The 13,994-nt window shown below is 38.3% G+C and overlaps 1 protein-coding gene across 1 annotated transcript; it reads left to right on the forward strand.

Moving 5' to 3' along the window:
* Positions 1–167: 167 nt before the first annotated feature.
* LOC117298001 (HAUS augmin-like complex subunit 3) lies at positions 168–10,184 on the forward strand. Its single transcript, XM_033781214.1, has 14 exons — positions 168–272; positions 881–1,108; positions 2,023–2,136; positions 2,697–2,780; positions 3,077–3,188; positions 3,471–3,680; positions 3,898–4,040; positions 4,710–4,844; positions 5,230–5,413; positions 5,902–6,054; positions 6,361–6,457; positions 7,020–7,170; positions 7,502–7,679; positions 8,286–10,184. Exons 2-14 carry the CDS (start codon positions 930–932, stop codon positions 8,412–8,414), a joined length of 1,869 nt encoding a protein of 622 aa, XP_033637105.1. The 5' UTR covers positions 168–272; positions 881–929; the 3' UTR covers positions 8,415–10,184.
* The last annotated feature ends 3,810 nt before the right edge of the window (positions 10,185–13,994 follow it).

A 13,994-nucleotide genomic window follows, 5' to 3' on the forward strand; every position in this document is an offset into this window, starting at 1 on the left:
TTAGTATTATTTTGTTAATTTTTATTCGTATTTTTATATTTTAAAAGTAAACAAAATATTTTTTTTATATATCAAATTAATAAGTGTTATATTTATACATGTTGACGCTGGGTTAGGCGCGAACCTCGAATCGCGAAAGTTGCTGAACTCCCGTCTCATGTGTCGTCAGAGAGCTACGTAACGTACTAGTAGTACATGTCTCTGCTCTGCGTCCGCCGATCGTGCACACCAATGTCCCAAAACATGTAAACAAGACCTGCACAAGCTTTGACGTAAATACATTTTACCCCAGGAGTTTACCAATTTACTATAGATTTATAATTACAATTTTAAGTTTCAAGTTTCATAAAGTTGTTTATTTGTGGGGGTTGTAATTGTAATTTGTAAATGTTATTGTATTTTTTTTAATTTTTTTTTTAAATGTGTATTCTTTTATTTATTTTTTTACGGGGGGGGGGGGATAACATTAATAATTTAAGATGCCATATCAAACTGCCACTTTTTGTTTGTTTATTGTGACTAAAGTAACAAAATTAATCCATCAATTTCAAAACATTTTTTTATTGTGTGTGGAGCCGCAAATATTACCCACCATATTCTGGTTCTGTACTGAAACGTGAAAGCAAAGTGTAAGTCCTGTTTTCTGTTTTTGGGGTGTTTTATTATGATTGATGATAGTTTTCAATAATTCCAATTAATTCTAATCAAAATTGGTTTAATTTATAAAAATACAACACCAAAGAGACTAAAGAGAATTTTGTCTATTCAATAAAATTACATTAAAAATAAATTTTGTGACTTCGTACAGGCTAATTATAGTTCTATTTTCGAGGAGTGTTTTTTTAAAACATGAAACAGTTTCTGTTTATTTTCATTGCAGGCAGACAAACACAGTGATTACTCAGTTATATTCTTCAATTCAAATCAAGATGAGTGGAGGCAGACGATTGGTCGATGCCTTACAAAGGATCGGCTTTGGCGAGGCACATGACCTTCAAGCAGAGGGATTTGATTGGATGTTTGACAACGAGCGAGTTACGCCCTTCTTGGATTGGTTCTGCGATAATGTTGGACCAGCTAATCTTCTCTCCCAGCAGGAAATTAAAGAGTAAGCTAGTTGTAGTAGTTGTGATCATCGTAACTTCCTTGACTGTCCCCGAACGGCTACTTCCATGGTCACAGGAAGAAGGTTACGATCAACTCAACTAAAAATAGGCAAGCCCAATTAACAATGAAAAACGTAATAAGCATTGAACAAAATCTGTAAGTAAAGTAGGTCACGACACTAGTCTTCTTTACCAGGGTCAATTTTATAGAGCTGCACCATGCACAAAAAGTAGCTAAGCACAACAAAATTATGCTTACACATGTTACAAGAACAAGGTCACCAGCCAAACTATGATGTCAGTTTATGACTGGTATCCTGCTCATTTGTGTTTTTCTGCTTAAAGGCAGTGGACACTATTGGTAATTACTCAAAATAATTGTTAGCATAAAACCTTTTTTGGAGACGAGTAATGGGGAGAGGTTGATGGTATAAAACATTGTGAGAAACAGCTCCCTCTGAAGTGCCATAGTTTTTGAGAAAGAAGTAATTTTCCATGAATGTGATTTCGAGACCTCACATTTAGAACTTGAGGTCTCGAAATCAACCATCTAAACGCACACAACTTCATGTGACAAGAGTGGGTTTTTTTTCTCATTATTATCTCGCAAGTTCGATGACCGATTGAGCTCAAATTTTCACAGGTTTGTTATTTTATGCATATGTTGAGATACACAAACTGTGAAGGCTAGTCTTTGACAATTACCAATAGTGTCCACTGCCTTTAAGCGGCTCTATGAAATTGTACCTAGGTCAAAAGATGAAAGTGTAAACAGGGGTGGCAGGAAACTCAACATCAATGTACCTGTGATGGAGACAAAAGTACACTCTTTAAAAGGGTTGCGACTGTTCAAATTTGTTTTAAGAATTGACAGTTAAGACAAGATTTTGCAATTTTTTTCATTCTTATCTCCAAGGTTTAAGTTACTGGATTCCTCCGGTGAGGGGATCTTGGAAGGAGCCCAACTTGAAGATGCTCTCAAGAATTCATCATTAGCAGAAGATGATGAAATGTCTCCAGAGATGCTAAGGTAAACTCATTCTTAGAACCCCACATTCATCTTGATCCACTTGCCGTCAAGTTTGTGTGTTTTTTGCCTTGCTTTAAATGATTAGTTGTGTTCACAGAAGTTCTGCTTATCGATCATGTGCATATGACATCACAAGCCCAAAACAGGGCCCTCACTGAGGTCATTGAAGATCTATCATTGGTTGAGGGTTGTGTGCGGCGTGTAACCACTTGGACATTGCCATTGTTTGACCTCGGCGATGACTGCTAATGCAAGGGGTCTTTGGGCAGGTAGGTAAAGCAGAAATTATCTGCTTAAAGGCTTTCTGAAGATTGGCCCAGTACAGACATAGCTGGGCTACCTTCAAAGCCGCTCGTTCTCGACAGTAGCCTAAAGCCTGGGTGAGCAAGGGCCGATTTCACAAAGAGATAAGAATCAATCGTAGTTGCTAAGTATGATGTGTGATGTCACAATACAAATCACTATGGTGATACTGACAATTTTGTCTTACGATGGATTTTATTGCTTTGTGAAATCGAGCCCAAGAAGAAGAAATAAACCTTTCATGTTTCTGTTTTCAGAGAGAACATTCTTCAAATGGAAGAGGAGCTTGAGGTTGCTCGGATGAGGAAGGAACACTTATTGCAACAAAGAAATAAACTTAGGTCAGTAACTTTCAAACTTCATCTCTCGCTGAGATTCCCAGAACCTTGACTGTGAGGCACGACCGAAAATCTGCCAAGGTATGCGGGAATACTCGGATTTAACCTCCTATTGAGCTGCATACAATGATAAACAATGATATACAAGCTTGTCCATTCTTGTACCACATTTGTTCAATGACAGGAAAATGTTTTGAATTCTTTTCCAGGGCTTACACAATAACCCCTGGAAAAGGGATACTACAAAGCATGTTTTCCCTGGTGTGAATGCTCTTAGTTGTTATTTTTTGTTTCTACAGTGTCCATCACACAGGATTGACGCATCGGCTCACTAAGATTGGAATGGTGGAGTCGGCAACGAAGAAACGCTACAAAAAGAGTCTGGAGAAGAATCAGACGGATAATGCTCAGGTAATTGCAATGAAAAGGGATTCACCATTTTCTCTTCTTTTTAGTTTATTGTTTATTGCAGGGGGAGGAGGAGACTTCATTTTCAATAAATATGCAAGTTCGCCCCCAAACAAGGCTAAAATCTGCTCTTTATAATATAGGGGCTACAAGAAGAAAACATTTGAGATAAAAGTATCTCATACATACCTCATCAGTTGTGAAATTACTGTCCCCAAACTTTTCATCGAAAAGAAATAGTCATTTTTCTATATCTAATTTTGTCTTGTGACCAACTACATGTAGATGAACACAGCACTGGAGAGACTAGGCAAGTCTACAAAGGACCTCGTCCAATTGTATCATCGCACAGCATCTTCCCCCATCTCCAGTAGATCGACGAACACATCCCATGATGCAACATTCCTATCCCAGCAGCCTTTGGGTCAGTACCACGTCACCGAGGAGCGTTTTACCCAGGAGTTGACCGGCTTTACCAAAAAGCAGTTCTTTGAGGTTTGATATTTTTGTCACGTTTTTGTTTTAAATCTCTGAAACTTTTCTACGGAACAATTATGGTTGAGTGCCTTTCTCAAGGGTACAAGTGTCATGACAGGGACTCGAACCCACACTGCTTCTGACAACACCAAAGCTTGGGCTCGGTGAACTAGACCCGCTAAGCCACAACACACGGCGATACTGACTTGTTTACATTTGATTGTGTTTGTTTCAGGGTATTGCTGACTTGGTCGGTCACGATGAAGGATCACGCTACCAGATACTTGACATCAGTGACCCTAGCAGCTTGGTGATCAAAGGAGAGAAAAAACACGTCACTGATATCGATTGTAAAGAGCTCCTCAGACTGCAAACAATGTAGGTTGTTCAATTCAAACTCATATTTATTTCCATGCTTCATGAATACAGCACAAAGCCATAGCAATAGTTTATAAAGAAGTAACCAACAAACAAGGCTCTTTTACAAGGCAGAGAATATATTAATAGAGTATGGAGGCATCATCTAGAAGCTGAGGCTTGTGGTGAGATGCCCGAGTACAGACAAACATAAACAAGAACAAGAACGTAGGGACAGACAATTAGAACAAAGACAGAAAAGATGACGATAACATCTGTCTGATGGCCCCCTCTCACCAGAGAAGCTTGGCGGTGCAGCCTTTGAGATATCTACTCTAGAATGCAATGATCTTCTTTGGCTTTTACCTGACCACTCTACAGATATCACAGTCACTTATCTTTTCAAATTCAAAACAATTGTCCTTGCCCTTCAAGAAATGCTTCTTTGCTGCGGCAGAATAAATAGCAAGACAAAGTTCTCAAGAACTAATCCATACACAACAAAGTAGATACACTTAGAGCCACCACTCCCTCAAAAGAGTTTTTTACCCATGGTTGTACCCGCAAGTTTACTAGTAATATTTATATTTATAGTTGCTTTAAAATACACTTAATAGTGTTAACACAAACTGAATATACATTGGAATCATTGAAATTGGCTGTGATGTTTTCATTTTGCTCTTTCTCTAGTTATCCCGCCAGTCAGAGAAGACGCGTCAAATTTCAGGTGGAAGAAGCGCGCCTTATGGCTGCGTGTAACTTCGCTGGCGAAAAGCTCCAGTCGTTAACCCATGGTGGATATTCCAGCAATGTCAATGAGCTCAGGTGAGTTTATAAATGCTTAAACCAATTTCCAACTGATTTCCAATTTCCAACTACATGTGTGTGTTTGGTTCTGTTTGACTGATGACTGCACTAGTAAACTGACGATGCTTTACCTGGGGGAACAGAAATGCTTCTTATCGAGCCATGTCACATTGTTTTGTATGCCGAGGTGGGATTCGAACCGGGGCCCACAGAGGTGAAAGGCAGGTAAAGAAACCAATGAGCCAAACTGAAATTGATGGACCGGCCAGAAGAGGCCTTGCAAACTTGTGTAAGGTCGCATCCGTATAGGCGGCTACAGCAATGGCTACAACTAAATATCTATGTCAATTCGGATACGGCCTAAGGTATATACAAACTCATCGCTTCCTCACTTTGATTTCAGGGACCGGCTGAAAGAATCACAGATGAAACTCCAGACTCTACATAGGCTGGGGGCAAAGATCGCCGAATCGGACCTCAGCGAACTCATCCAAGAGAGTGCAGTGCTACAGGCAACTAGAGTCTTGTATGGAGACTACAATCTCAAGATCATGAGACAAGACTACTTCACATCTAAACAAGATCAGGTAAGTGTACACAAGATCGGGTAAGAGTTCAAGCGACTAGAGTCTTGTATGGAGACTACAATCTGAAGATTAGTAGACAAGGCTACTTCAAATCTGGACAAGATCAGGCAAGTCGAAACAAAATCAACTTGGTCTGAACAAAATTAAGTTAAATTGCAAGCTACAAGAGTCTTAATGGAGGCTACCATCATAAGTTTGTAGAGACTGTTACACATTGAACAATATCAATAAAAATAGAAGCAGTTAAAGTCTTGTACAGAGGCTAAGTTCACAAGATCTTTACACAATACTTGTTTTTACATCAAAAAGCCCCAGCACACCAAACTCATTCTCTCTACGCTCTAAACAAAATGTAGCCAAACGGGCTCAAATTGTGCGCAAACAGAGCGGACGTAGTAGCAACTTTTACAGTCTGTTAAAGAACAACCAAAGAAATCATCATAACCAAACATTGTCTCAAAGAAGCAAATTCTGTAATTTGTCTATAGTTGATAGAGCAACTGACGGCACAGCAGTCCCGCCATAAATTCCTGTTGATGGCGTACGAGGTGGAAGCTCACAAACATCGAGAGACTCACCGTCTGCTGACAGCAGCTGAGCAGCTCCTCAAAAGAAACTATCAAGCCCAGCAAGCCAGAATGGTAGGTGCTACGGTTGGGATATTTAACTGGTTAACCGTTAATCGTTTTACTTGTTAACCAATTAACTTTTAACCCGTTTAACTTGTTAACTGTTCAATTATGGTAAGTGTTTAACGTGTTTATATTTTAAACGAATAAAAAACATTTAATCACATTTCAGGAATGTTTAAATGAAGCAGAGAGTAAAACCAACAAAAACAGGTAATTTTTTATATTCTTTAAAATATTAGCCAAGACACTATCCGGGGAGAATTATTGAAATTGTCAGTTTTTTTTTTCCTTTCATTTTTTTGAAATACATTACAGAACATGATGTCCGATCCGAGTTTATCCCCATCCTCTGGTGTGCGTAACACCATTGACAGCCGGGACAGTTTCATCAACAAATTGCACAGCATCATTGGTAAGTTTGCTTGTTTCTCTTAATTCTTGTGCTGGAGAACTGTCGTGCGCCATAACCGTCATGGCCCAATTTAATAGACCTGCTTAAAGCATAAAAGTAGCTAAGCACAACAAAATTCCCCTTACCAGAATAAGGTTTCTAGCCAAACTACCATGTCACAAGTTCAATTTGTGACTGGTATCCTGCTCATTTCTGCTTAACAGGAAATTGTAAAGCAATATATAAATTTGGCCCGGGAGCCAGAAAGTCTGAAGCTAGAGACTCTAATTTGTTGATATGCTTTTATTGATTTCTAACCATCAAGGGCGTTTCAGACTAAAGAATTTCTCTGGATGCTAAAATACTACCAATACCATCCTTATAACAAAAAGACTTACGGATGAGAAAACAAAATTAAATTCAAGCTCATTCCCAAAGTGTGGCCCTACCCTGAAAGATGGATGCCAAGAAAATGTGAAGGTTTCTCACTATCAACCACCAAAAACTACCTTTCTGAATGAAATACAATTTCACAGTTTTGTCTAATGATTGTACTGACGTTTGATATGCTTTGGTTCTCAAGTTAACAACGCCGATACAAACGGTCACCAGCAGCTGTTCCTGACCTACAGTGGACTGAAAGAGGGCGCCAGACAGCTGGCTGAACGGCTCGCTACATTACAACAACTTCTCTCATCCACAAACAGTAGTCAAGACAGCAGATTAGCGGACTTGTAAGTATTGCAAAGATTCCGGAGAAGATTTATGCAAAGAAACATAATTTCCGTCTCACTGAGACAAAAATTGTTTCTGTGAAATTGGTTTACTCATTTCTCAAAAACAACAGCACTTGCGCAAGTAATACTTTAAGGGAAGCTTTCTACCATCATTATCTTTAAACGGGTAAGTTAAATGTAAATCTGTGGGCGCTTGGTGTTTTGGCAGAAAGAATGTGGAAGTTTTGTGCTGGACCTCGTTTTGTCTACTGGGCTCATTTTCCGACACAAAACATTGAGAGATTCATCTCAAGACAAGCTGTCAATGTCAATGGTTTTACTTGTACAGGGAATTGACTCTGAAACGATGTGAAGAAATGGTGTACGCTGGTTCAGCCACGATAGACGGCCAGCCCGTCTTGAGCCCCCCTCAGTTGATGAATGGAATCACCCGTTTAGACCAAACTCTGCAGAAACTGGAACATACCATAAGGGACATTATAGGGGATTACAATGGCAAATTGAAGGTGAGTTGGTTTTTGATATTTAAAACGCGATTACTTTTTTATATTGGATTTGAGGCATTGCATGTTGAGGAATCATTGTATAATATTTGGTTTATGGTAACGCAGTGTGTCTATCTTCTTGCCAGGTAGATTATGTTCTTTTCAGAACTTGTCTTGCTTTATATATTCTACTACCATAGAGTTTTGATACTACCATAGAGTAATATAATTAGAGATTTATAAAGCGCACATATCTGCCTAAAATGGCACCCAAGGCACACAAGAAGAAAATAGAAACAGTAGAAGAAATAAAACAGTCGGGAAAAAAAACTCGAAAGAGTAGATTTTTGGAATTCGGGAAATTTCTCAGTTCTGAAAATAACTGTCCTGCTTTTTTAACTACTACCTGGGCGGAAGGTAGAAAATTGGCCGGGACTACTCCTTTAGCCTTAGTGGATCAATGGACTTCTCATTATAACTTCTCATTATAACTTCAGTACCTCATACATATAAATGCCTTGAGTTTACCATCTGGAAATTGAAAGGAGCATTGTCAAAAAGACAGACGAGACCAAATATTTTTTGTGACCGTAATCACAAATCAAAATTGTTTTGATTTTCTTGTAGATGTTGAAGGGAGACCCTCTGCTGGCCAAAGAGAGGCACTTGTTTGTGTATCTCTTCACTGACCCATCACGACTACGCCGAGCTGTGCGTGAACTAACACAGAGACTAGAAGCACAACTTGTACAGTGAGCATGAATTAAAGTGAAGGGCTAGAAGCACAGCTTGTACAGTGATAGCCTGAACATCTGACGTCACACGTCAAGGTTTGTAAGTTACGCCATCACTGACTCATCACGACTACGCCGAGCTGTGAGTGAACTAACACAGAGACTAGAAGCACAACTTGTACAGTGAGCATGAATTAAAGTGAAGGGCTAGAAGCACAGCTTGTACAGTGATAGCCTGAGCATCTGACGTCACACGTCAAGGTTTGTAAGTTGCGCCATCACTGACTCATCACGACTACGCCGAGCTGTGAGTGAACTAACACAGAGACTAGAAGCACAACTTGTACAGTGAGCATGAATTAAAGTGAAGGGCTAGAAGCACAGCTTGTACAGTGATAGCCTGAACATCTGACGTCACACGTCGAGGTTTGTAAGTTACGCCATCACTGACTCATCACGACTACGCCGAGCTGTGAGTGAACTAACACAGAGACTAGAAGCACAACTTGTACAGTGAGCATAAATTAAAGTGAAGGGCTAGAAGCACAGCTTGTACAGTGATAGCCTGAGCATCTGACGTCACACGTCAAGGTTTGTAAGTTGCGCCATCACTGACCCATCACGACTACGCCGAGCTGTGAGTGAACTAACACAGAGACTAGAAGCACAACTTGTACAGTGACAGCCTGAACATCTGACGTCACACGTCGAGGTTTGTAAGTTACGCCAGATACCAGTATATACCGGTAGTCCGGATCTGTACAAATGTACCTTTGACCTTGCACCCATTTCACATGGAGATTCGCAGTCAAATCCTTCATTGATGTATACATATGTATAAAACAACATTACATGCATGTACATGTACAAAATATACAAATATTATGCACACTGCATTCAGACGACCGAAAGTGCAGCTGGCAAACTTCACCTCGACCCAATCATAACACAGGTATAGAAAGCAAGCTCACGTCACTGCACGTTTAACCAATTAAATCATTGTATCCAATGAGATGATTTGGCCCATATGACCAATGCCTGTTGATCATTTAACTAGACTGGTCCCCGTCTTTATCCTTGCGGATGTAGCCAATAACATGACCTTTCACCCAGTCAAGGAACCCTAAAAAATAAGTATCAACTCCATTGACTACTGGCGTGATATTTATATTTATTATTTTCCACGATATTTGTCTCCGATATAAGATTGAATAATCTTTCATATTTGGTGTATACAAGGGAGCTTAAGACAGCTGTACAAAATATATATTATTAAGAATTACTTAAAATGAACAGTTCACTTGGAATATATGTAAATATGTATAGAACGTAATGCTGTACAAAGAAAGAACAATGTTAGGAATTTTTATAATTACGTTTTTGGTATAACTTGTACATCAATGTGTGATAAGCGCAGTCCACTTTGTCCTGCGGGGAAAAAATCAACTTGAAGACATTTTGTTTTCGCAAGACTAAATTTGCTTAGCACACAACGGTGTAACAGTAAAACCTAAATAGTAGTAATTATTCTTCAGGCAATTTATTACGTCTGTCAAATTACTGGAAAGATGTTTCAATATTTACATCGAAGTCACGTCAGAGCTGCATTTGTTTAGTTTTACCAGTTTACTGAAAAGGTTTGAAACTTGTACATTTCATTATTACACACTTTGTCAGCAGCCGACACATTTTTAATGCTTACCAAGGCCATGAAAGCAGGGCCCGATTTCAAAAAGCACCGAAACTTGCTAAGCACAGAGTAGTATTGCTTAGCAGAAAAAGGTTACCAGCATTGTTAACGATATGTTTGCATTGTTGTGGCTACTCTCCTACTCATTTTTTGCTAAGCAAAGAAATTTTCCAAGCCTTTTGGAAGTCGTGTCCTGTTTTTAAGGGGAAAAAAATAGCTTAGCGACAATTAGCTGGTAACCAGCAAACAGCAATGTACATTGCATTTGTTTTGGCTCATGTCTGTACCTGTTAAGTGAATGGTTGTTTACTTGATACCAGGCCTAAAAAAGTCTTTATTAAAGTTAAGTACATTTAAAATTTTCTTTGAGGAAGGAACCTATTGTACATGTACTTATCAATTTGTTTTGTCGATATGAAAGTCAACATTTCTACAGTAATTTTGTTTATAATGAAACCAGGTCACTACTCTTCGATTGGTATAATTTTTGCTTTTTCTGGTAAGCATAATTTTGTTGTGCTTTCAGCTGTTCTGTGAAATTGGGCCCCCTTAATACTGGAATGTTGTAAAAAGTGAAAGTGTCTCTTTCATTAGTTTCAGTTCTTTTGGATGAATATTTTAAGGTCTCTAGTGACGTTACGTTGCGAATAATTGTGTAGAATTTTTACTTCTAATTGGCCAACAGCAATGAGATTTTGATTCCTTCATCTCAATCGTTAATAGTGGCATCTGACAAAGCACTCAAACCCATCACTCAGTGATGGGTTTGAGTATTGCATGCTATGGGTTTCTGTAAACTCGAGTACACATACGTTGCTGACCTGTCCCTTGTAGACCTATGAATGCTGCACCGCTATTTCAAGTGTAAAATCACACGTCTTCAAATTTCAGACACGAGCATAGCCATGTTTGTGCTGCTGTAAATGCTGCATGTAATTTTACATGGAGTCTGTTCATTCTAAATGGAAGAGTTAATCACACCTAGCCTCGATCAAAGTCTTTATGTTATCCAGAATAATAAATACTTTACAACAGCCACATTGGCAATAGGTGTACCAACTAATTAAAAAGGTGTACTTAAATTATTCAAAATAATACGTTAAAAGTAAGCCTTTCATTAGAGGCCTTAAAACAATACGAGAAAAACATAACATTAATTATAGTACAACTTCCTTCACTAGAAATTTCAAATACTTATAGACAACATAATTATTTAGGTGTTTTTTGTAATAGATAACTTCGCTGTTGTGTGGAGATTGGGGGAAATATTGCCTTTTACTGAACACAAATACCACACATTTCAGATTTTTCAAAACCTTGGACTGTTAGTTCATTTGAATGGGACAACAGACAAACTATTTCAACAATTTGAATCCTCTCACAGTTTGAACGAATAAATGGAACAAAACAAATTACATATGTTGACCTGGTATTAGTATTTCTTTGGTAAAACTAGGTGTGTTCATTCTGCACATTCTACAACCACTTTGTTACAAAAGCCAAGAAAGTCTCAAACTTCTAGTGGTCGAAGCAGCTCCTACCCTCCACCCCACTCCACCCCACACTTGCGTCCTTAAGCTTCGCCCTTCAGATGGGACGTAAAGCTGTAGGTCCTGTGTTATTATAAAAAATGCCAATACCACAGTACCTACTTATCACAAAGAGAAGGGGTTTGTCTTGGTGTGTCCGACAGTGTGACTGTTTTCAACCATAAAGCCTGCACTAGAAAAAAAGAAGGCACGGACAGATACCACTATGCCAACCCAAACGCCAGATGCCATTATGGGGTGTGGTCTTTGCCACTTAAAGGCACTGGACACTATTGGTAATTGTCAAAGACCAGCCTTCTCACTTGGTGTTTCTCAACATTTGCACAAAATAACAAACCTGTGAAAATTTCAGCTCAATTGGTCGTCGAAGTTGCGAGATAATAAAAAAACAACCTTGTCACACGAAGTTGTGTGCTTTTAGATGCTTGATTTCGAGACCTCAAATTCTAAGCTTGAGGTCTCGAAATCAAATTCGTGGAAAATTACTTCTTTCTCGAAAACTACATGTACGTCACTTCAGAGAGAGCTGTTTCTCACAACGTTTTATACCATCAACCTCTCCCCATTACTCGTTACCTACTGCCTTTAAACAAATGTTTTCATATAGTTTAAACTTTCCATTACAGACATGTTTGTAACTCGGGGATGGGTACAGCCTAACTCATCAAACACTTTCATTTCCCATATTACTGACAATTAGCCACTCACTGTTGATTTACACATTTTTTAGACCATGGTATAATAGGAAGGTAAGGTGAGTAACAACCGACTGGAGAAAGTAGGGTTGGTATGGTGACAAATATTCCCATTAAATACAATACTGTTTGTTCAACAAAGACAAACCACTATTTGGAAACTTACTACGGCGTACTGTAATTTTTCTTTTCAGTTTTGAATTTCTGTTTTGGGGGCGGAAGCTAGGGTTAATATTAATTGATGGGCGTTATGTGTAGTAAATCTAAGAGGGTTTGGTTGAGTAAAAATTCTTCACAATAAATACAAGACATACCGTTTTTATCAGAGACAAAATGACTACTTGGAAACCTTCCTGCCACATTTAAAGGACTGGTTGGTGTTTTTTTTAAGGGGAAGGTGATAAATATAAACTTATGTATGAGATGCTCTTTTCTAAGTTCTTGGAATACAGTCGATCTAACAAGGATTGGTGGTGTAATAAATTGCTGTCATAAAGAAAAATTTCTTCCATTAGTCATCAAGGACTTATCACTACTAAGGAAAAACTTACAAAAGACTGTATTGGTCTATTTTTATACTAGAACTTTTTTAAGGGGTGGGGGGGGTTCTTATCAAATATATTTTCTTAAAAGGAACAGGGTGATCTCAAAACATAATTTAAAAAAAAATCACATGGTACAAAAATAAAAAATAAAAACCAAATTGGTGCATGTAAAAACCACTATTTGTTGATCCCAAAAACTAAAATGGCAAAAAACATTCACCAAAAAAATCTACAAAATATAATCTGACAAATATTAGTTTTGACTTTGTGGTCTGTCGTCAGTTTCGTAGAGATATTTACTGGTAAGCAACTGTTTGAGCTTACTGTAACATTAGAATGAGCGTAAATATATGAGAGTGTTTCTGATCAAGAAGATCTGATGGCGTGTGTGCGTTTATTAAAAAAAGGTTTGCATTGTTGCATTACACTTGTCAAGAGCCACCGGCAAGCTAGAGTGCCGTTTGCTTTGCTCACACGCTATAAGCAAGTATTTTGATAATCAGTACTGCACTTAGCACCACTCTGTCAGCAGAAAACATCTAGTGAAAGGATGTAAGAAACTTCACCCGCGATAAACACTGCACTTGATAGCAATCTCAAACACTGTGACTGAATCACTAAACAGCTTTAACAGTTACTTCCTTAAAATCTGTAAGCAGTGTAATGGCCTTCCATACTTTTTTTACTTTTAACAAATCCAAATGTGACAGCATAAATGTAACCCGCTACGTGAAAATGAGTCAGATGTTGACAATTTCAAGGATTGGGTTTATATATGCATGGCTGGAAAGAACACACCAACAGCAGTAATATGGTATATGTCTAGGCTTTGGGGTGTATCGCGTTGCTGAGTTACTTCCGCTTGAAATTAGCCAATACATTATTTTTTCTGAAAAAACGAATTACAAGTAAAGTGATGATTTAAACTACCATTTCGCGCAAAAGAATACAAATTAGACATGAGTATGATCACAAAATTGTTGTATTAATAGCTTTATTGCCTAAAAGTAAAACCATGCAAATATTGATCTTAAAAAGTAAGTTTTTTTTTTTTTTCACATTAAACTGTCCATAACTTAATAATGCATTGGGCGACATCTGACTCATTTTCACGTAGCGGGT

The sequence above is a fragment of the Asterias rubens genome, chromosome 12 (genome assembly GCF_902459465.1).
Source record: "Asterias rubens chromosome 12, eAstRub1.3, whole genome shotgun sequence".
Taxonomy (NCBI): Eukaryota; Metazoa; Echinodermata; class Asteroidea; order Forcipulatida; family Asteriidae; genus Asterias; species Asterias rubens.

Excerpts from the sequence above, each read along its gene's own strand:
- LOC117298001 (XM_033781214.1), top strand. The coding sequence starts at position 930 with ATGAGTGGAGGCAGACGATTGGTCGATGCCTTACAAAGGATCGGCTTT. Across the intron at positions 3,681-3,897 it reads CCAAAAAGCAGTTCTTTGAG|GGTATTGCTGACTTGGTCGG; the intron begins GTTTGATATTTT and ends TGTTTGTTTCAG. Across the intron at positions 4,845-5,229 it reads AGCAATGTCAATGAGCTCAG|GGACCGGCTGAAAGAATCAC; the intron begins GTGAGTTTATAA and ends CTTTGATTTCAG.